The 24,549-nt window shown below is 41.0% G+C and overlaps 1 protein-coding gene across 4 annotated transcripts in view; it reads left to right on the top strand.

The window, feature by feature from the left end:
- Positions 1-24,549, top strand: part of LOC128696640 (CUB and sushi domain-containing protein 1) — a 58,367-nt gene that overhangs the window by 30,415 nt on the left and 3,403 nt on the right. For 3 of the 4 annotated variants that reach the window (XM_070090295.1, XM_053787971.2, XM_053787962.2), the window contains exons 7-11: positions 2,978-3,086; positions 9,408-9,499; positions 9,938-10,160; positions 10,318-10,389; positions 21,163-21,282. In XM_070090295.1, the coding sequence (XP_069946396.1) occupies positions 2,978-3,086; positions 9,408-9,499; positions 9,938-10,160; positions 10,318-10,389; positions 21,163-21,282 (616 nt within the window). The remainder of the gene's footprint in view (positions 1-2,977; positions 3,087-9,407; positions 9,500-9,937; positions 10,161-10,317; positions 10,390-21,162; positions 21,283-24,549) is intronic. The other variant, XM_053787979.2, reaches the window with a different exon arrangement.

Here is a 24,549-nt window from a genome sequence, read left to right as displayed (position 1 = left end):
ACCTTCATCAGAGTATAAAACAAATTCCAGCCACAAAATAGAGCGAAAAACCAACGTCAAAGACCTGGGAGTGATCATGTCGGAAGATCTCACCTTCAAGGACCATAACATTGTATCAATCGCATCTGCTAGAAAAATGACAGGATGGATAATGAGAACCTTCAAAACTAGGGATGCCAAGCCCATGATGACACTCTTCAGGTCGCTTGTTCTATCTAGGCTGGAATATTGCTGCACACTAACAGCACCTTTCAAGGCAGGTGAAATTGCTGACCTAGAAAATGTACAGAGAACCCTCACGGCGCGCATAACGGAGATAAAACACTTAAATTACTGGGAGCGATTGAAGTTCCTGAACCTGTACTCCCTGGAACGCAGGTACGGGAGAGATACCTGGAAAATCCTAGAGGGACTAGTACCAAACTTGCACACGAAAATCACTCACTACGAAAGCAAAAGACTCGGCAGACGATGCAACATCCCCCCAATGAAAAGCAGGGGTGTCACTAGGACGTTAAGAGACAACACAATAAGAGTTAGGGGCCCAAGACTTTTCAACTGCCTCCCAGCATACATAAGGGGGATTACCAATAGAGCCCTGGCTGTCTTCAAGGAGGCACTGGACAAGCACCTAAAGTTGGTACCTGACCAGCCGGGCTGTGGCTCATACATTGGATTGCATGCAGCCAGCAGTAACAGCCTGGTTGATCAGGCTCTGATCCACCATGAGGCCTGGTCACAGACCGGGCCGCGGGGGCGTTGACCCCTGGAACTCTCTCCAGGTAATACCTGCACAGGTGAGCCTCCTACACCTGCACAGGTGAGCCTCCTATACATGAACAGGTGATCCTACACCTGCACAGGTGAGTCTCCTACACCTGCACAGGTGAGCCTCCTACACCTGCACAGGTGTCTCCTACACCTGCACAGGTGAGCCTCCTATACCTGCACAGGCGATCCTACACCTGCACAGGTGAGTCTCCTACACCTGCACAGGTGAGACTCCTACACCTGCACAGGTGAGCCTCCTACACCTTCACAGGCGAGTCTCCTATACTTGCACAGGTAAGTCTCCTACACCTGCACTGGTGTCTCCTACACCTGCACAGGTGAGCCTCCTATACCTGCACAGGTGAGTCTCCTATACCTGCACAGGTGAGCCTCCTACACCTTTACAGGTGAGTCTCCTATACTTGCACAGGTAAGTCTCCTACACTTGCACAAGTGTCTCCTACACCTGCACAGGTAAGCCTCCTATACCTGCACAGGTGAGCCTCCTACACCTGCACAGGTGAGCTTCCTATACCTGCACAGGTGAGCCCCTACACCCACACAGGTGAGCCTCCTACACCTGCACAGGTGAATCTCCTACACCTGCACAGGCGAGTCTCCTACACCTGCACAGGTGTCTTCTACACCTGCACAGGTGAACCTCCTACACCTGCACAGATGAGTCTCCTACATCTTGCACAGGTGAGTCCTATACCTGCACAGGTGAGCCTCCTACACCTGCACAGGTGAGCCTCCTATACCTGCACAGGTGAGTCTCCTACACCTGCACAGGTGAGTCTCCTACACCTGCACAGCTAAGCTTCCTACACCTGCACAGGTGAGCCTCCTCTACCTGCAAAGATGAGTCTCCTACATCTGCACAGGTGAGCCTCCTACACCTGCACAGGTGAGTCTCATACCCACACAGGTGAGTCTCCTACACCTGCACAGGTGAGCCTCATATACCCACACAGGTGAGTCTCCTACACCTGCACAGGTGAGTCTCCTACTCCCACACAGGTGAGTCTCCTACACCTGCACAGGTGAGTCTCCTACACCTGCACAGGTGAGTCTCCTACACCTGCACAGGTGAGTCTCCTACACCCACACAGGTGAGCCTCCTACACCTGCACAGGTGAGCCTCATATACCCACACAGGCAAGTCTCCTACACCTGCACAGGTGAGCCTCATATACCTGCACAGGTGAGTCTCCTACACCTGCACAGGTGAGTCTCCTACACCCACACAGGTGAGTCTCCTACACCTGCACAGGTGAGTCTCCTACACCCACACAGGTGAGTCTCCTACACCTGCACAGGTGAGTCTCCTACACCTGCACAGGTGAGTCTCCTACACCTGCACAGGTGAGTCTCCTATACCCACACAGGTGAGTCTCCTACTTCTGTACAGGTGAGCCTCCTACACCTGCACAGGTAAGCCTCCTACACCTGCACAGGTGAACCTCCTACACCTGCACAGGTAAGCCTCCTACACCCACACAGGTGAGTCTCCTACACCTGCACAGGTGAGTCTCCTACACCCACACAGGTGAGTCTCCTACACCCACACAGGTGAGTCTCCTACACCCACACAGGTGAGTCTCCTACACCCGCACAGGTGAGTCTCCTACACCCGCACAGGTGAGTCTCCTACACCTGTACACTTGATACATTATACCACCACACTTTTCACACAGCTGACACTGGATACCTGGCCTTATGCAATCTTTGCTGGATTATTTTGGCTTGCTTAATATTATAATCATAATTAAGCGCTAAACCCCAGGGTCATACAGTACTGGCTTATATATAATCTTTATTTCCACAAGTACATATACAAGGTATACAGACCATAGCTGACATCAATGACATATATGCTACTATATAGAAAACCGCTTGTTATGCAGAGCATTTCGGGTAAATTAGGTCAGTTTTGTCCCAGGATGCAACCCACACCAGTTGACTAACACCCAGGTACCCATTTTGCTGATGGGTGAACAGGGACAGCAGGTGTCTTATGGAAACACATTATTATGTTTTCCAGCCGTTCCAAGGGATCGATCCCGGACCTCAGTGTGTGAGCTGAGTGCGCTAGCGATCGAGGTACAGGACAAGATAACCCAGTAGTTAGTCATTATCCTCCTTGCCTGTTATCTTTTATATGATGTTAATCCAATGTATACCGCTACCACTGCTTTCTTTCCAGTGGTGGGGTGTAACCAGACTTCTCCGGCACCACCTACCAATGGTAACCTGACCTCCACTGGCACTTTAGCAGGTGCCACAGCCACTTACACCTGCAATGCGGGTTACAGGTAAGTGAAAACATTATATCTATTGAGAAGAGCTAAACCCTTAAGAGATTATACAGCACTTGGGAAATGGGAGATAACTGTATGATCCAAAGGTTAGAGCAGCTTCAATTTATTGAATCAAAAGCCCTTCACCTAGCAAAGTATGACCTTAAAACTCAAGTCCCAAGTTTTTTGTCACCTGCTGGATGGTACTAAGTACTTCACCTTCTGGGTGGTACTAGGTACTTCACATGCTGGGTGCTGCTAGGTACATCTACTGGGTTGCTCCTCCAGGTGACCAGGGTTATAACCTAGCTGTGTTAGTGAGTTTGATCACCTGGGAGATAGTTGTCAACACTCACCACAACACTCTCCTCCACATCAATACTAACCACCACTACCACCAACATTACCACTCACTACTACCTCTCCCCCTCCCTCAAATACTACCGCTCACCACCAACACTACTACTACTACTACTATTACTACTCCTACCACCACCACCACAACAACTATTACTATTATACGCAAAAATATTTTCTATTTAACTCAAGACCCTTAGTTAAACAAGCAGTTTCACACAGGTAGGCTTGCGTCAGCTTGCTAGTTAGGAGTAAATGAAGATATGTGGTTTTAATGAAAGTGTTGTTAGGGTGTGAGCAAGGTAACTTTTATGAAGGGCTTAAGAGAAACTGGTTAATAAGACTTTAGTTCTGAAGGGAAAGGGGCAGTGCCTGCACTATGAAGGCGTGAGGATGTTGCAGTGGGAGGGTAATCTGATTGTTAATGTCAGCACACCTCTGGAAAGACAGCGACTGATTGAATGATGAATGTGTTTTCTTGTTTGTATCACCCTGCCTTGGTGGGAGACTGCCGTGAGACGTAATAAACTACTATCAGTGAACAAATAGAATAATGGACTACGCATACAAATACACATACAAAGTGTAAAAATATTTGTTTCTGCAGGTGATGACAGTGGTGGAAGTTGTAACAGAAACCAGGGCACTTGCCTCTGTGATAGTTTATATACAGGGATGTGTGTGTGTGTGTGTATGTGTGTGTGTGTGTATATATATATATGTGTATATATATATATATATATATATATATATATATATATATATATATATATATATATATATATATATATATATATATAAAGGTGGCATATACGGTACATGTTACGTGTGTATCACCGATTATAAGGCGAAAATCTCATCCAGCTCCTCAGAGCTGGGGCATGTGCCCAAAATACAGCAGGCATTACCCCTTTGAACAGCCGCACTGAGCCGCTGGAACAGGAAACTAGCTGCCCTGGGATCCCTAGTTACCCTGATGAGTCTTTTTCCCAGCTCCTTAAGGAATTTAGATGCACTCTTTCCCCATGAGCCAAGGGTCTCTGAGCCTATGGGAACAAACATATAATGATGGGCAAGTTCTCCATATTTTCAAGATTTTTGGGACTCCCTGAGGCTGGCAGCTGCCCCTCCTTCCTCCTTGGTGTATTGGAGATAGGTATCAGCCAAGGTAGATGCACATGTGTAGTCCCACACCACCTGCTTCCCATCTGTCCAGGCTTGAAGGGTGATTCCATCTGGACGCTTCTGGCTGCCATCAGATCTGCATAGTTGGGGTGGCTCCCTTACTGCTGGGCATCCAGCTGTTGTGAGGCTCCTCTTGATAATGTTATTAACCTCCTCATGTCTTGCAGTCTTTCCCTCGGATTTACGGCACACAAGACCATGGTACCCGAATCGGTCTGCTGCTTCACTGCCACAAATACACCTGTGTTCGGCGAGAATAGGGGCGGCAAGTCGAAGGGCAACACCGACGCGGATGGTCTGTGGGTCGAGACGTGTGCCAAGGCTGGAGTTGGGAACAGCCAACAGAAAGTCCCCAGCATGAGGGGCTCTCACTGCCAGGAGGCGGGCTCTATCCTTCCCTGACACACTCTGAAGCATTGTTGAGGCAATATTTTCCACTATTGGACCATCCCAGTGCGATTGTTTGTAGTTGTTGGGGGGAGCAGGTCTGGTTCCAGAGCCCGTTAGATTATCCCAGATCATTGCTCCGTCAATGAATTTTTGGTCCTGGACTCCAATCTTGTCCCTAAGATGTTCAGGGAGAATCGCTGCTACAAGCTCTCTGGATGCAATACACGAGGACAGAAAAGCAGGTAACGCAATCTGTGATGACTTGCGGACACCAATGCCTCCTAGTCTGACTGGAAGTGTAGCATGGTTCCACTGCCCGTCTTCTAGAGTAAGGTTAAGTTCTTTCGTAAAAATCTGCCTCAGAATACTGTCATATTCGTGCAGTATAGGGTTATCATATGAAGGTGCACATCTTAGGAAATATGTCAACCTGGGCAGACTCAAGCACTTTGTGAGAAGGTACAAGGCATCGTGGGTGTCCAGATTGCCTATTCGTTGTTCCATTCTCCTTAACTCTTCCAATTTCTTCCTGAGAATTGTGTCAATGGCATTGCTTCCCAGAGGTGCTCCTAGCAAGACACTATTTGTGGGGGCAATGACTGCTGCTCCTGGTAGTTTTGATCTCACTGCATTTATCACTTGTTGACTGACTGAGATGATTTCACATTTGGATGGATTCAGGATGAGACCCATTTCCTGTCCCCGTGTCATTACCTGTGTAAGGTCATGTAGGAGGGACTCTTTTGTACCTGCTAGTGTGCCATCATCTAGGAACCAGATGTTTAGCTCGCTGGTCAGTCTGACTGTGATTTCCCTAACTGCTATACAGAAGAGAAATGGTGCAAGAGGATCTCCTTGTTGGACACCCTCCGATGATGTAATTTCATGCTCTCCATATATATATACTATATATATATCTTTCTTTCAACACACCGGCCATATCCCACCGAGGCGGGGTGGCCCAAAAAGAAAAACAAAAGTTTCTCCTTTTACATTTAGTAATATATACAGGAGAAGGGGTTACTATCCCCTTGCTCCCGGCATTTTAGTCGCCTCTTACAACACGCATGGCTTACGGAGGAAGAATTCTGTTCCACTTCCCCATGGAGGTAAGAGGAAATAAACAAGAACAAGAACTAGTAAGAAAATAGAAGAAAACCCAGAGGGGTGTGTGTATATATATGTTTGTACATGTATGTGTAGTGTGACCTAAGTGTAAGTAGAAGTAGCAAGATGTACCTGAAACCTTGCATGTTTATGAGACAGAAAAATGGACACCAGCAATCCTTCCATCATGTAAAACAATTACAGGCTTTCATTTTACACTCACTTGGCAGGACGGTAGTACCTCCCTGGGTGGTTGCTGTCTACCAACCTACTACCTAGGATATATATATATATATATATATATATATATATATATATATATATATATATATATATATATATATATATATATATATGTCGTGCCGAATCGGCAGAACTTGCGATCTTGGCTTAAATAGCAACGTTCATCTTGCCATAGGACAAGTGAAAATTTGTGCATGCAATAATTTCGTCAAAATCATTCTGAACCTAACGAATAAAATATATTTCACTGTGTTTGTATAGTATTAAATTACTGTAAACAAATCTAAAATACATTTAGCTGGGTTAGGCTAAAATAAATTGTTCTTGTTATAATAAGGTTAGGTAAGTTTTCTAAGATTCTTTTGGTGCAAAATTTAAATATTTTACGTTAACATTAATGAAAAAAATATATCTTTAAACGTATAAAAGAAAATTTCAGAAAAGACTTAATTTTAAATGAGTTCTTGCTAACTGATCAGTTTTACATATTCGGCACGACATATAATATATATATATATATATATATATATATATATATATATATATATATATATATATATATATATATATATATATATATATATATATATATATGCAAAACAACCACTCTGAAAGAATAGAGAAATTCCAAGCGCTTTCGTGACTACTCACATTATCAAGGAACTATAGTTCCTTGATAATGTGAGTAGTCACGAAAGCGCTTGGAATTTCTCTATTCTTTCAGAGTGGGTGTTTTGCATATTCTGAAATCACCTGTTTACTGTGAATATAATGCAGAGAATTCGTAGTTTGGAAGTTAGGAGGAGGTGCGGGATTACCAAAACTGTTGTCCAGAGGGCTGAGGAAGGGTTGTTGAGGTGGTTCGGACATGTAGAGAGAATGGAGCGAAACAGAATGACTTCAAGAGTGTATCAGTCTGTAGTGGAAGGAAGGCGGGGTAGGGGTCGGCCTAGGAAGGGTTGGAGGGAGGGGGTAAAGGAGGTTTTGTGTGCGAGGGGCTTGGACTTCCAGCAGGCATGCGTGAGCGTGTTTGATAGGAGTGAATGGAGACAAATGGTTTTTAATACTTGACGTGCTGTTGGAGTGTGAGCAAAGTAACATTTATGAAGGGATTCAGGGAAACCGGCAGGCCGGACTTGAGTCCTGGAGATGGGAAGTACAGTGCCTGCACTCTGAAGGAGGGGTGTTAATGTTGCAGTTTAAAAACTGTAGTGTAAAGCACCCTTCTGGCAAGACAGTGATGGAGTGAATGATGGTGAAAGTTTTTCTTTTTCGGGCCACCCTGCCTTGGTGGGAATCGGCCAGTGTGATAATAATAATATATATATATATATATATATATATATGTCGTGCCGAATATGTAAAACTGGTCAATTAGCAAGAACTCATTTAAAATTAAGACCTTTCCGAAATTTTGTCTTGTACGTTTAAAGATATATTTTTTTCATTAATGTTGTTGCAAAAATTTATAATTTTGCACCAAAAGGAACTTAGAAAATTTACCTGAACTTATTATAACAAGAACAATTTATTTTAGCCTAACCCAACTAAATATATTTTAGATTTGTTTACAATAATATAATACTAAACAAACACAGTGAAATATATTTTTTTCGTTAGGTTCAGAATGATTTTGGCGAAATTATTGCATACACTAATTTTCACTTGTCCTATATGGCAAGATGAGCGTTGCTATTTAAGCCAAGATCGCAAGTTCTGCCTATTCGGCACGACATATATATATATATATATATATATATATATATATATATATATATATATATATATATATATATATATGTATATATATATATATGTATATATATATATATATATATATATATATGTATATATATATATGTATATATATATATATGTATATATATATATATATATATGTATATGTATATATATATATATATGTATATATATATATATATATATATGTATATATATATATATATGTATATATATATATATATATATATTATATATATTATATATATATATATATATATATATATATATATATATATATATATATATATATATATATATATATATATATATATATATATATATATATATGCACAAAAAGAACACAGTAAACAGGTGATTTCAGAATATGCAAAACATCCACTGTGAAAGAATAGTGAAATTCCAAGCGCTTTCGTGACTTCTTACATTATCAAGGAACATATTGTATATGTCCTTATCATGTCTTCCCTATTCCTCCTGTCCTTCAATGCCATCAGGTCAATTTCCCTTAACCTCTTCTCATAGGACATACCCTTTTGTGTGTGTGTGTGCCACATCCTTTTACTGGTGTCAAAAATCATCTATCCTTGTAGAACAAAGTGGCACTGATAGGACAAGTCAGTATACTTATTGAGGCTGTCCAGTTCCCTATGATCAGCAGCATCACCCTATTGTCCAATACTAATTGTATCATCTTTCTTTCTTTCAACACACCGGCCGTATCCCACTGAGGCAGGGTGGCCCAAAAGGAAAAACGAAAGTTTCTCCTTTTACATTTAGTAATATATACAGGAGAAGGGGTTACCAGCCCCTTGTTCCTGGCATTTTAGTCGCCTCTTACAACATGCATGGCTTACAGAGGAAGAATTCTGTTCCACTTCCCCATGGAGGTAAGAGGAAATAAACAAGAACAAGAACTAGTAAGAAAATAGAAGAAAACACAGAGGGGTGTGTATATATATGCTTGTACATGTATGTGAAGTGTGACCCAAGTGTAAGTAGAAGTAGCAAGATATACCTGAAATCTTGCATGTTTATGAGACAGAAAAATGGACACCAGCAATCCTACCATCATATAAAACAATTACAGGCTTTCGTTTTACACTCACTTGGCAGGACGGTAGTACCTCCCTGGGCGGTTGCTGTCTACCAACCTACTACCTAGGTAATTGTATCATGTATTATTATTATTATATTCATTTGGAAGACATGAAACTGCACAGGTCATGCAGTACCCTAGTTCATAATAATGTACACCCATGCCGTAATCTTGTGTTTTATATTCTTGCGTCTCAGGCTGAGTACTCTTACTAATGAAGTAGTATCAGTGTGTGATCACAACACCACTACCTGGACCCCACTACCTGCCAACCTCTCCTGTCCTCTAGGTATGTTCACTCGCTCATCTTCTGTTATCAGTAAACATTATGAAATGTACTGAAAAATGGCTTCATACCTCACTATACTTGTTTACTTGCAACAAATGTCATCCTTACTTAAAGTAATAGTGACCCTTATTGATATTAAGGGGCATTTTACTGAAAATACTGGCCTTCTTATTTACAGTAAAATAATTTTGCTTATAATATAATTATTACTGACTAAAGAGCATCTTTATTTAAAGCCAGACATCTTTGTTTACATTTTAGGATATTTTTACTTACAATAAGGGGTATCATTACTTACAATAAGAGCTGTCTTTACTTACAATAAGAGCAGCTATCTTTACTTACAATAAGAGCTATCTTTAATTACAATAAAAGCTATCTTTACTTATAATAAGGGTTATAATTGCTCAAGAAATAACGTTAAGCTCAACATTACAGATATGAGGTGTAAGGGAAGCCCACCACCTATCCCACAATTTATGGTCAACAACTGGGACAGAGTGACGAGGGAACAAGGCACGCAGATCACATACACTTGTCAAATCAGCTACAGGTTAGCAAGGAGAAGGGATGATGGGAGTCGGGATGATGGGAAAGTATTGAGGCAGGGAGAGGGAGGGTGGAAGGGAAAGGAAAAAATAGAGAAGGAAGGAAAGAACAGGTGAGAATTGTGAATGAGAACAGCAATACGGGAAGCAGATTCTGCACTTGTAGTCATGTTGAATAAAACTATATGATATACTGTATGCAGTTGAGGTATTATTTAGGTACATTGTAAGTGAATAACATTAACTACATGAACTTGTGGTGACCTACAGACCTGTGGTTGGGACATCCATGATCTCCACGTGTCAGAACACCACCTGGACCAATATCTCCACAAACTTCCAGTAAGTGTTTCTACACATTCATGCTTCATTTTTGTAAGTGTATTTTCACCCACTGGTATCTTGAAATGCAGCTGAAGTTAAGAACATAAGAACGAAGGAACACTGCAGAAGGCCTACTGGCCCATGCGAGGCAGGTCCAAGTCTCCTACCGGCTTAAGCCAATGCACCCAACCTAGTCAGGTCAAGTCACATTGACTTAAGGGAGGAACACGGCAACCGACCTGGTAGCACAAGCTATCAGGTCCAACTCACACCCACCCACATCCACTCATGTATTTATCCAACCTATTTTTAAAGCTACACAACGTTCTAGCCTCTATAACTGTACTTGGGAGTTTGTTCCACTCATCCACAACTCTATTACCAAACCAGTACTTTCCTATATCCTTCCTGAATCTGAATTTTTCCAACTTAAAGCCATTGCTGCGAGTCCTGTCTAGGCTAGATATTTTCAGCACACTATTTACATCCCCTTTATTTATTCCTGTCTTCCATTTATACACCTCAATCATATCCCCCCTAATTCTACGTCTTTCTAGAGAGTGCAGTTTCAGGGCCCTTAGTCTATCCTCATAGGGAAGGTTTCTGATACATGGGATCAACTTTGTCATCCTCCTTTGTACATTTTCCAGAGCATTTATATCCATTCTCTAATACGGTGACCAAAACTGTGCAGCATAATCTAAATGAGGCCTAACCAAGGATGTATAGAGTTGAAGAACAACCTGAGGACTCCTATTATTTATGCTTCTTGATATGAAGCCAAGGATTCTATTAGCTTTATTGCGAACACTTATGCACTGTTGTCTTGGTTTCAGATTACTGCTAACCAGAACTCCTAAATCTTTTTCGCAATCCGTAATATTAAGATCTACATTATTTAGTTTATATGTGGCATGCAGAGGAGAGAGAGAGATTTTGGGAGATGTTAAGTGAATGTATAGGAGCCTTTGAACCAAGTGAGAGAGTAACTGTGGTAGGGGACCTGAATGCTAAAGTAGGAGAAACTTTTAGAGAGGGTGTGGTAGGTAAGTTTGGGGTGCCAGGTGTAAATGATAATGGGAGCCCTTTGATTGAACTTTGTATAGAAAGGGGTTTAGTTATAGGTAATACATATTTTAAGAAAAAGAGGATAAATAAGTATACAAGATATGATGTAGGGCGAAATGACAGTAGTTTGTTGGATTATGTATTGGTAGATAAAAGACTGTTGAGTAGACTTCAGGATGTACATGTTTATAGAGGGGCCACAGATATATCAGATCACTTTCTAGTTGTAGCTACACTGAGAGTAAAAGGTAGATGGGATACAAGGAGAATAGAAGCATCAGGGAAGAGAGAGGTGAAGGTTTATAAACTAAAAGAGGAGGCAGTTAGGGTAAGATATAAACAGCTATTGGAGGATAGATGGGCTAATGAGAGCATAGGCAATGGGGTCGAAGAGGTATGGGGTAGGTTTAAAAATGTAGTGTTAGAGTGTTCAGCAGAAGTTTGTGGTTACAGGAAAGTGGGTGCAGGAGGGAAGAGGAGCGATTGGTGGAATGATGATGTAAAGAGAGTAGTAAGGGAGAAAAAGTTAGAATATGAGAAGTTTTTACAAAGTAGAAGTGATGCAAGGAGGGAAGAGTATATGGAGAAAAAGAGAGAGGTTAAGAGAGTGGTGAAGCAATGTAAAAAGAGAGCAAATGAGAGAGTGGGTGAGATGTTATCAACAAATTTTGTTGAAAATAAGAAAAAGTTTTGGAGTGAGATTAACAAGTTAAGAAAGCCTAGAGAACAAATGGATTTGTCAGTTAAAAATAGGAGAGGAGAGTTATTAAATGGAGAGTTAGAGGTATTGGGAAGATGGAGGGAATATTTTGAGGAATTGTTAAATGTTGATGAAGATAGGGAAGCTGTGATTTCGTGTATAGGGCAAGGAGGAATAACATCTTGTAGGAGTGAGGAAGAGCCAGTTGTGAGTGTGGGGGAAGTTCGTGAGGCAGTAGGTAAAATGAAAGGGGGTAAGGCAGCTGGGATTGATGGGATAAAGATAGAAATGTTAAAAGCAGGTGGGGATATAGTTTTGGAGTGGTTGGTGCAATTATTTAATAAATGTATGGAAGAGGGTAAGGTACCTAGGGATTGGCAGAGAGCATGCATAGTTCCTTTGTATAAAGGCAAAGGGGATAAAAGAGAGTGGAAAAATTATAGGGGGATAAGTCTGTTGAGTATACCTGGTAAAGTGTATGGTAGAGTTATAATTGAAAGAATTAAGAGTAAGACGGAAAATAGGATAGCAGATGAACAAGGAGGCTTTAGGAAAGGTAGGGGGTGTGTGGACCAGGTGTTTACAGTGAAACATATAAGTGAACAGTATTTAGATAAGGCTAAAGAGGTCTTTGTGGCATTTATGGATTTGGAAAAGGCGTATGACAGGGTGGATAGGGGGGCAATGTGGCAGATGTTGCAAGTGTACGGTGTAGGAGGTAGGTTACTGAAAGCCGTGAAGAGTTTTTACGAGGATAGTGAGGCTCAAGTTAGAGTATGTAGGAAAGAGGGAAATTTTTTCCCAGTAAAAGTAGGCCTTAGACAAGGATGTGTGATGTCACCGTGGTTGTTTAATATATTTATAGATGGGGTTGTAAGAGAAGTAAATGCGAGGGTCTTGGCAAGAGGCGTGGAGTTAAAAGATAAAGAATCACACACAAAGTGGGAGTTGTCACAGCTGCTCTTTGCTGATGACACTGTGCTCTTGGGAGATTCTGAAGAGAAGTTGCAGAGATTGGTGGATGAATTTGGTAGGGTGTGCAAAAGAAGAAAATTAAAGGTGAATACAGGAAAGAGTAAGGTTATGAGGATAACAAAAAGATTAGGTGATGAAAGATTGAATATCAGATTGGAGGGAGAGAGTATGGAGGAGGTGAACGTATTCAGATATTTGGGAGTGGACGTGTCAGCAGATGGGTCTATGAAAGATGAGGTGAATCATAGAATTGATGAGGGAAAAAGAGTGAGTGGTGCACTTAGGAGTCTGTGGAGACAAAGAACTTTGTCCTTGGAGGCAAAGAGGGGAATGTATGAGAGTATAGTTTTACCAACGCTCTTATATGGGTGTGAAGCATGGGTGATGAATGTTGCAGCGAGGAGAAGGCTGGAGGCAGTGGAGATGTCATGTCTGAGGGCAATGTGTGGTGTGAATATAATGCAGAGAATTCGTAGTTTGGAAGTTAGGAGGAGGTGCGGGATTACCAAAACTGTTGTCCACAGGGCTGAGGAAGGGTTGTTGAGGTGGTTCGGACATGTAGAGAGAATGGAGTGAAACAGAATGACTTCAAGAGTGTATCAGTCTGTAGTGGAAGGAAGGCGGGGTAGGGGTCGGCCTAGGAAAGGTTGGAGGGAGGGGGTAAAGGAGGTTTTGTGTGCGAGGGGCTTGGACTTCCAGCAGGCATGCGTGAGCGTGTTTGATAGGAGTGAATGGAGACAAATGGTTTTTAATACTTGACGTGCTGTTGGAGTGTGAGCAAAGTAACATTTATGAAGGGATTCAGGGAAACCGGCAGGCCGGACTTGAGTCCTGGAGATGGGAAGTACAGTGCCTGCACTCTGAAGGAGGGGTGTTAATGTTGCAGTTTAAAAACTGTAGTGTAAAGCACCCTTCTGGCAAGACAGTGATGGAGTGAATGATGGTGAAAGTTTTTCTTTTTCGGGCCACCCTGCCTTGGTGGGAATCGGTCAGTGTGATAATAAAAAAAAAAATAAAAAAAAATGTGGCATGGTTATTGTCCTGTCCAACATTTAGAACTTTGCATTTGTCTATATTAAACTGCATCTGCCACTTCTCCGACCACTGCATCAGTCTATTCAAATCTTCCTGGAGTGCTCGAATGTCCTCGTCAGAATGAATTTGACGGCCTATTTTGGTGTCATCGGCAAACTTGCCGATGTCGCTCTTTATGCCCTCATCTATGTCGTTTATGTAGATTGTGAACAGCAGGGGGCCCAACACTGACCCCTGTGGAACACCGCTCGTGACGCTTCCCCACTCTTTCTCCCCATTTATGCAAACTCTCTGCTGCCTATTTGTCAACCATGCCTTTATTCAGGAAAAAATTTCTCCTCCTATTCCATGTGCCTTAATTTTCCTCAATAGTCTCTGATGTGGGACCCTGTCAAAAGCCTTACTGAAGTCCATATACACAATATCATATTCATTGGTATAAACCTTGGTAATAAATACCGACAATGTCATATTCATTATTATGATCTACCTCCTCAAATACCTTAGTGAAAAAAGTTAATAAATTCGTAAGGCAGGAACGCCCCTTTGTAAAACCATGCTGAGATTCGTTGATTAATTTATGCTTTTCAAGGTGGCTACGAACTGCCTCGGCAATTATTGATTCCATAAATTTTCCCACTATGGAGGTTAGGCTTAGTGGTCTATAGTTCGAAGCTAAGAACCTGTCACCTGCTTTAAAAATAGGTATCACATTTGCCATTTTCCACTTATCTGGCACCATGCCAGTTTGTAGTGATATGTTGAAAAGATTAGCCAAAGGTTTGCTAAGCTCCTCTTTACATTCCTTTAGAACCCTTGCATACAGTTCATCAGGGCCTGGGGATTTGTTAGGTTTTAATTTATCTATTTGCCTAAGGACCATGTCACTTGTGACCCTAATCGTGCACAGTTTATTATCGTCCTGTTCTACATAATTTATCATTTCTGGAATATTGCTGGTATTCTCCTGTGTAAAAACTGAGAGGAAGTATGTGTTAAAAATTTTACACATTTCCTTATCACTGTCAGTGAGCTGACCCGAGGAACTTTTGAGTGGGCCTATCTTGTCCCTGATCTTACTTCTGTATACCTGAAAGAATCCTTTTGGGTTAGTCTTCGATTCTCTTGCAACTTTAACCTCATAATCTCTTTTTGCTTTTCTAATTCCCTTTTTTATTTCTCTCTTTAACTGAATATATCGAGTTCTTAATTGCCCCTCTCCTCTTTTGATTTGCCTATATATGCCTCTCTTTTGACCAATCAGATATTTTAATCTATTGTTCATCCATTTAGGATCATTTTTGTTTGATCTGATTTCCCTATTTGGAACATAATTTGACTGAGCAGCTAGAACTATGCCCTGGAAAGCATCATATCGGCAACCATCACCACCTACCTGACCCTTAGTCAGGTCATTCCAGTTCAGCCCACCTAAGTAATTTTTCAGTCCTATGAAATCAGCCAAGCGAAAGTCAGGGACGGAGACTTGATTGCCATTATTAGGGGAATTCCATGATATATTAAAACTGAGTGATTTGTGATCACTTTCCCCAAGCTCATCATTAACCTCAAGATTATTAATTAGTGTTTCCCTACTGGCAAGAACCAAGTCAAGGAGGTTATTATCCCTAGTTGGCTCTGTCACAAACTGTTTTAAAAAACAATCCTGGATCGTATCAAGAAAGTCACCTGACTCTAAATTTCCTGTCAAATTGCTCCAGTCAATCTGTCTATAGTTGAAATCTCCCATTAGCACAACATTTTCATATGTAGATGCCTTACGAATTTCGTCCCATAGAAGTTTACTGCACTCCCTATCAAGATTTGGGGCCCTGTAAATCATATCCAAAATTAGTTTTTCTCAGCCCTCGAGAAGCTGTAACCAAACAGATTCAGTGGCTGACGCTTCTACTTTTATATCTTGTCTAACACAACAATTTAAATTGTCTCTGACATACATCGCTACTCCACCACCCTTCCTGTTGACCCTGTCAGTGTGGAATATTTTATAGCCTTGTATGTGACATTCAGAGGGCATCTCTCTATCTTTCAGATTGAGCCAGGTCTCTGTTATAGCAATAATATCTATGTTTCCTGCACTTGCAATTAATCTTAGCTCATCTATCTTATTTCTTACACTCCTGCTATTAGTATAGTAAACCTTAAGGGAGCTAGTCCCTTGCTGTCCTCTGCTGTCCCCCTTTGTTTGCTGACCTGATCTATTGTCTTTATTTATAACTTCATGCTGAATGCCTTTTATACATTTACTGTGTCCAACCCTAGTGTTGCAACCTACTTGTTTCCCACACACACCCATACCTCTATCTTCTATCAGTTTAAAATCATAGGCATTTCACCAATGGCCTTCTCAATTGAGTTTGCAAGTGCTACCACCCCAGCCCCAGAGAGATGTACCCCATCCCTTGCATACATATCATGTTTGCCATAAAAGTTGTTCCATTTGTCAATGAATGGGATTGCAAGTTCCTTGCAGTATCTGTCTAGCCAGCAATTTACACCAATTGCCCTAGACAACCATTTATTTCCTACTCGCCTTCTAGGCAAGATGCTACATATGATTGGGACCCCTCCCTTAGACTTAATGAAATCTATAGCTGACCTGTACTTACCTAGCAGCTCTTCTCTCCTACCCTTCCCAATATCATTTCCACCAGCACTAAGACAAATAATGGACTTGTTCCCATTACCTGACATGATATTATCCAGCCTGTTAACTATGTCCCCAACACCAGCTCCAGGGAAGCACACTCTATCTCTCGTCTTCTTATTCCTATTACAAAAAGCACGGTCAATATATCTTACCTGAGAGTCACCAACCACAAGAATGCGCTTACCTCTGTTAGCAGGGGCAGTAGTACCCTTACCTTCACTGGCCACTGAGGTACATTCATCCTGAAGAACAGAGAAGCGATTTCCTACCTTCAGATCTTCACTCTTAACTTTCCTTATTCTGATTCTCCTCCCATTACTGGTTGTCACTTGTAGCAGGTGCTGGACTGCACCTCACTGCTGGTAGCCGTTGCTACCTCCCCACCTACAGCCTCCTCACAGTGAGAGACAGACTGCACCTCACTGCTAGAAGCCTCATTCCCCACAACTCCAGCCACCTCACACTCTCTCCCAGACCCATTGAGGTGGACCTTCAGCCTCCTAATCTCCTCCTGGAGAAGCAAGACCTCCTCCTTCAACTCTCCAACCTCAATTTTTAAAACACTGCAGAAGCAAGCCATGCTTTGTAACTGTCCATGCTAATCCCCAAAGCAGCTCAGGGTCTGTGACCTCACGTGACGACTGACCACTGAACACTCATGCTTAAAAAAAAAAAGCGGGGACGTTGACCTCCGGAACCCTCTCCCGGTAACCCCTCTCCCTAACACCCTACATGGTTGTTTAATATACAGTAGACCGTCATTTAACATGGTAGTTACATTCCTGAAAACACTGTGTTAGGTAAAACCATGTTATGCATTGAAGATCTTATGGGATAAATAGGGTTACGTTCCTGAGAGCCTCAAAAAAGCCAAACAATTTTCTTTTAGGCCTCCACATCTTACAAAAATAAAAGTGAAAATGTAATTGTAATTCATTGTTATGATGTATTATGCTGTTTTTACTGCTTAAGACTACAAATGTAACAGAAATAATACTATTTCTTACCTTAAATTGTGGGTGCTGGTGTTTGTGGATGATTGTGAAGAGAGTGGAGTTATGTTGTGGCCCTACTGGGCTGAGGTGGATGGTATAGGGTCTGGTATTGAAGTTGATGGTTGTACTGGAGGGTCTAACTTTAAGTCATTCAATCAAGTCATTCAGTAAATCAGTCAAGTCATTCAGTAAGTCAGTCAAGTCATTCAGTAAGTCAGTCAAGTTATTCAGTAAGTCAGTCAAGTCATTCAGTATGTCAGTAAAGTGACTCAGTAAGTCAGTCAAGTCGTTCAGTAAGTCAATCAAGTCGTTCAATAAGTCAGTCAAGTCATTCAGTATGTCAGTCAAGTGATTCAGTATGTCAGTCAAGTCGTTCAGTAAGTCAGTCAAATCATTCAGTAAGTCAGTCAAGTGATTCAGTAAGTCAAGTCGTTCAGTAAGTCAGTCAAGTCGTTCAGTAAGTCAGTCAAATCATTCAGTAAGTCAGTCAAGTAGTTCAGTAAGTCAGTCAAGTCGCTCAGTAAGTCAGTCAAGTCGTTCAGTAAGTCAGTCAAGTCGTTCAGTAAGTCAGTCAAGTCGTTCAGTAAGTCAGTCAAGTCGTTCAGTAAGTCAGTCAAGTGATTCAGTACGTCAGTCAAGTCGTTCAGTAAGTCAGTCAAATCATTCAGTAAGTCAGTCAAGTGATTCAGTAAGTCAAGTCGCTCAGTAAGTCAGTCAAGTGATTCAGTAAGTCAAGTCGTTCAGTAAGTCAGTCAAGTCGTTCAGTAAGTCAGTCAAATCATTCAGTAAGTCAGTCAAGTAGTTCAGTAAGTCAGTCAAGTCGCTCAGTAAGTCAGTCAAGTCGTTCAGAAAGTCAGTCAAGTCGTTCAGTAAGTCAGTCAAGTCGTTCAGTAAGTCAGTCAAGTCGTTCAGTAAGTCAGTCAAGTGATTCAGTAAGTCAGTCAAGTGATTCAGTAAGTCAGTCAAGTGATTCCGTAAGTCATTCAGTCAGTCACACAAACTTATGTTTACCTCTTTTTTGTGTACAAAGTAACACTTCATTATGGCCATAGGATGTCTTGTCTAATATCTTTGTTTCCTTCGTTAATTCTAAGACTTAAATGCTTCCACCTTTTCTTGCCACTTTGAGAAACACTGATATGCTTACTGGGTGTCATGATTGCTTGGCAGATACATGATATAGCAATTAAAAGATCAAAACACAATTCACAATCACAATTATTATTATTATTATTATAATCAAGGGGGAAGCGCTAAACCCGGAGGATTATACAGCGCCTGGGGGGGGGGATGTGGAAGGCATTCAGGCTTAATTCGGGGAACTGGAGCACAGATCCAATTCCCTAAATCAAGAGCCCCTCACCAACATCAAGGAACCTTCCTTGAGGGGCCACAATCACAAGCTTGTAGCAGAGAAGTTAGACTGGACACCTATGAAGTATGAGTGCTTTGATGGTGGGGTGGTGTCGGAGGGTGGCTGTGGATGGCGGGAGGTCTTCCCAGCTGAACCACAATAAGGCGGCTGCTTGAGGAAAAGGGAAGTTTTTTTTTTCCCTCCCGCAAACTGAACCGTGTTAAATTCATCATACGACGTGTTACATAAAATTGTGCCGCAATTCTTCAATTGTGCCAAATAAACTCGTGCTAAATAACGGTCTACTGAATAAATGTATAACCTGTGACCCTATCTGTTTTTTTTTTTTTTGTAATTACATTACCTAATAGAATACTCCATTCTCTTGAATGCTCAGTAACTCATCAAAGGTGTTACAAATTTGTACAACTGTAAAGCCTCTTATTTCAAATACTCATTTATACTTAATGTTGTAATTTGTTTACTGTATTTTTACCACTGAATATATCATTGCTTAGTTAATCTTAAGTTAATTTTAAGCCTGCCCACAGTGCACTGCATACAAGGGGCTTTTGGCAAGTACACTCAACCACTGTATTTCTTTCGTACAACTATGTATCTATGTATCATGTCCAAATAATAATAAATAAAATAAATAAATAAATGTTAACATTACACATCCCTGTCTAAGACCTAACTCTTTACAGCATTTAGTAACTTACTACTTATTCCTATAGCACCTAAAGTCGGTACCTGACCAGCCGGGCTGTGGCTCATACATTGGATTGCATGCAGCCAGCAGTAACAGCCTGGTTGATCAGGCTCTGATCCACCATGAGGCCTGGTCACAGGCCGGGCTGCGGGGGCATTGACCCCTGGAACTCTCTCCAGGTAATTCCATATACTTGCAACATCTGCCACATACGCACCACCCCCACACTCACATCCTGCTCTTCTTCACTCCTAAAAGATGTTATACCTCCCTGACCAGTGCATGAAATTACCTCCTCCCTTTCTTCATTGACATTTAAAAGTTCCTCAAAATATTCCCACCATCTACCCAATACCTCCAGCTCCCCATCTACTAACTTCCCTACTCTGTTTTTAACTGACAAATGTATTCATTCCCTAGGCTTCCTTAACTTGTTTATCTCCAAAAATTTTTCTTATTTTCCTCAAAATTTCTTGATAATACCTTTCCCACTCTATCATCTTCTCTCCTTTTGCACTCTCTCACCACTCTCTTTGCTTTTCTTTTACTCTCCATATACTCTGCTCTTCTTATAACACTTCTGCTTTGTAAAAACCTCTCATAAGCTACCTTTTTCTCTTTCATCACACCCTTTACTTCATCATTCCACCAATCACTCCTCTTTCCTCCTGCACCCACCCTCCTATAGCCACAAACTTCTGCCCCACATTCTAATACTGTACTGCATTTTTAAAACTATACCAACCCTCCTCAACCCCTCCCTCCCCCCACTACTCATACTTGCACTAGCCTACCTTTCTGCTTATATCTCACATCTCACCCTAACTTCCTCCTCCCTTAATTTATACACTTTCACCTCTCTCTTACTTGCTGTTGCCATTTTCCTTTTGGTAGCAGCCTACTTCAGAGAGAATAGTGTGTTACCTTCTATTCTCTCCAACTCTAGTAATTCTACCTTGTTATTTGATTCCTATATTCTCCTACTTTTGTCCACACTGAGTCTCTACCTGGGGAACAGATAATATGGCATCGTTTGGTGCTTTGTCAGTCCTAGGGTGGGCGCAGCATTTCACCCTACCACCCTTCAATGCTTCCTAGGACATCCCTTACCCTCCTTGGCTCTGGCCTCAGATTTATTAGTCATCCTATGCTGCTCCATCCTCTCTAAATGCCCAAAGCACCTCAACCCTTCTGCAGTCCTCTGAATTACACTTTTGGTAACTCTGCACTGTCTTCTGATCCCCACACTTTGAATTCTCTAATGTTATGTTTATATTGCAGGTGTGAATATGTTGGTTGCAGTGATTCCCCTCCTCAGGTACCAGATAACGTTAAGCTCTACTGGGACTCCAGCATGCTGGAAAAATCAACCGCCATCTACAGCTGCGTGGATGGCTTCGTGTAATGTTTTCTGATGTTACTGTAACAGAGTTAAAACAACTGATAGTTTAAATAGTTAAATAGTCAAAAACTGAGCTGGGCATTGAGAGCAAAAACTCTTAAAATTCATCACAGGTATATTACAAACATTCATTAACTCCTCATATGGAGTTAATGAAACAGAAAATAAGATTAATGCTGTATATTTCAGCCTCATACAGGCTGAAAGGACACTGACCTGCATATATTACATTTTTGCATTTGAGTAGTTAACATTATTTATATATAAATGTTACAGTAATGTCAAGCTAAATTATGTCTTTGGCAACCCAGCAACAAGTGATACTGAAGATTGAGACACTTATGCAACATATGGGAATCTTTATTCAGGAAACGTTTCGCCACACAGTGGCTTCATCAGTCCAATACAAAGTAGAAAGGCGTAAGGAGAACAGGAGTTTGAGGTAATCAGTCCCTCAGCCTGGAGTCGATGTGTTCAGTTCATCAATCTTGTAGATTGAGAGACTGAACATAGCATAGGGCCGTAGAGGTGGCTTATATACTGTAGTATATAAGCCACCTCGATATACTGTAGTATATATACTGTGGTATATACTGCAGTATATACTTATATACTGTAGTATATAAGCCACCTCTACGGCCCTATGCTGTACATTCTACAAGATTGATGGACTGAACACATCGACTCCAGGCCGAGGGACTGATTACCTCAAACTCCTGTTCTCCCTACGCCTTTTTACTTTGTATTGGACTGATGAAGCCACTGTGTGGCAAAACGTTTCCTGAATAAAGATTCCCATATGTTGCATAAGTGTCTCAATCTTCAACATGTCGGTTTTTCAAACCATTCATCACAACAAGTGATACTGTTATAGTCCAATAAGTACATCATTACCTGACACTTTTATTATGCACCTCATATCCATTGTGGAAGTAGTCAAATGATCGCAAGGACACATAATCGGTTCTGAGACTCAAAATTCTGTACTTTAACTGACCTTCTTGCTCAAGAGTCCTACCTTTGAAACAGACTCTCTCTCTCTCTGATATTTTAACAAGTAACTTATTGTACCAACCTCGATTTTAGTTTATCTCTTACACACTCTCATACCCCACTATGATAATTTGTTTAGCCAACAGAACTTTGCACACTCCCTCCTAACCTCCTTATATTCTCCTTTAGTATATCTTTCCAAAGTTCTGTTGGCTAAACAAATTATCATAATACTTTAATGAAGTGTTTACAAAAATAATGGATTCAGTCAGATGTGTTATTATAGAAGCAATACAGTAATATTATGGTAAAGCTGTGCATTTATGGATAAATGCACAGCTTGACCATCCTGTAGGCAACAACCAATAGATTACAGAGGTACCAATGAGCCACTGGGATTGGGTTTAACATGCTCTGTTAGCTCAAGTTAAGCAAATGTAAATGTTAATGAATTTTTTGACAATGGGTAATGTTAGCAATGTTAGGGCATTTGGCTAGTCAAACCCTCCTGAGTTTACTCACTCCAGTTATTAGGTTTCTATATCAAGAGAAGGGTAATAATACCCTCAAATTATTTTTTTAAATGTAGTGCAGTATAAAACATTATACATACTATTTTTTTTATATTATGCACTTCTTATATACTTCAATAAAATTGTAAATTTAAATAATTTCCTATGTAATGAATTTACATAAGTGTTGGTAATTATTCTACAATAGACCTCTGCTTCAGGTTCAATCGCTTAAAGTAATTTTGATGAACGGCCAAATAAAAATCTACAGCAGTTTTCCCTGACCTCTTCCCACTCATACAATGACTGAATTCCTGGTGGCAGACCCACTCATTCATAATGACCAGATAAGCAGTGGCAGACCTACTCACTCAGTGACAGATAAGATAAGATTTCGTTCGGATTTTTAACCCCGGAGGGTTAGCCACCCAGGATAACCCAAGAAAATCAGTGTGTCATCAAGGACTGTCTAACTTATTTCCATTGGGGTCCTCAATCTTGTCCCCCAGGATGCAACCCACACCAGTCGACTAACACCCAGGTACCTATTTGCTGCTAGGTGAACAGGACAGGTGTAACGAAACTTGTTGGAGTGTTTCCACCCGCCAAGAATTGAACCCGGGCCCTCCATGTGTGAAGCAGGAGCTTTAGCAACCAGGCCACCGTAATATCACCAGAGCGATATTACTCAAGTTTCACTTGATTTTTTTTAATATTTTGTTAAATACTGTTCTGTGTGTTGCTCTAAACTGGTTTACAGTACATATAATGATATTCATAAGGAAAACGTGACTGAATGAAAACACATTTGGGCATAGGAAACCCAATGAACATATTTTGAATGAAATTCTATAGTTCATTTTCAATTTGATTGTCATGTGCCAAGTCAAAAGACAATAGAATTCTACCTGGCCAAACAAGGTATGGTTCAATTTTGCATTTAATTGTTTTCCTCAGATATTTTTTATTAAACTTTCTGTTTTGTTGTTGTTGTTGTTTATGATCATAAGGTTTATGTGTGGTAAGCTCATATTTTGGGAGAAACATTTGTCAAGAATTATTAGAAGTTAAATAAGAAGCATTATCATCCCATCTCCCATCTCAAGTTATAACACAAGCATCTGAGGGGAAATGTGATTTGCTTAATGCATTTTTTAGGTTCTCTGATCCTTATTCAAGTTATTAAGCAGGAATTCACGGCTATTACAACTGTTGAAAATACAGTATTTCCCCTGTATCCACGAGTGATACATTCCAAGATCTACTGTGGATACCCAAAACCGTGTATAGTAGCAAACCCTGTAGATACTGTATTTTGCGGCTTATTAGATGCATTTTTTCCATAAAATGTCTCCAAAAACCACCCTGCGCCTTATAAACTGAGTGACGGGAACTATAAGCCTGGGGTGTGGGGTGGGCTGTAGCTCTCCAAGTTAGGTCGGATGCCAAACCACTGAAGCTAAAACAAGTCTTATAAGCTACAAAATACAGTAAATCGTTTTTCTTTTACATACCTATGATAAAGTTTAATTGATAAATTATGCACAGTAAGATATTACTAACATTAAATAATAATAAAATACATTGTACATTATTATACTTTATAAATGGAAGATTCATTCCTGCTGTACATCTTGGTGACCTCAGCATACAATTTTTTTCTTGTATTCAATCGAGAATTAGTACTTTTTCACTGATGGGAAGCACTTCATGGCTTCTCTTAGTCTTTGAAGAACTGTCAGTATCACTACTTTTGTGCTT

Source organism: Cherax quadricarinatus, chromosome 31 (assembly GCF_038502225.1).
Source record: "Cherax quadricarinatus isolate ZL_2023a chromosome 31, ASM3850222v1, whole genome shotgun sequence".
Classification (NCBI taxonomy): domain Eukaryota; kingdom Metazoa; phylum Arthropoda; class Malacostraca; order Decapoda; family Parastacidae; genus Cherax; species Cherax quadricarinatus.
The sequence above is the reverse complement of the archived record's forward strand: the minus strand, read 5'-3'. Positions and strand labels throughout refer to the sequence as shown.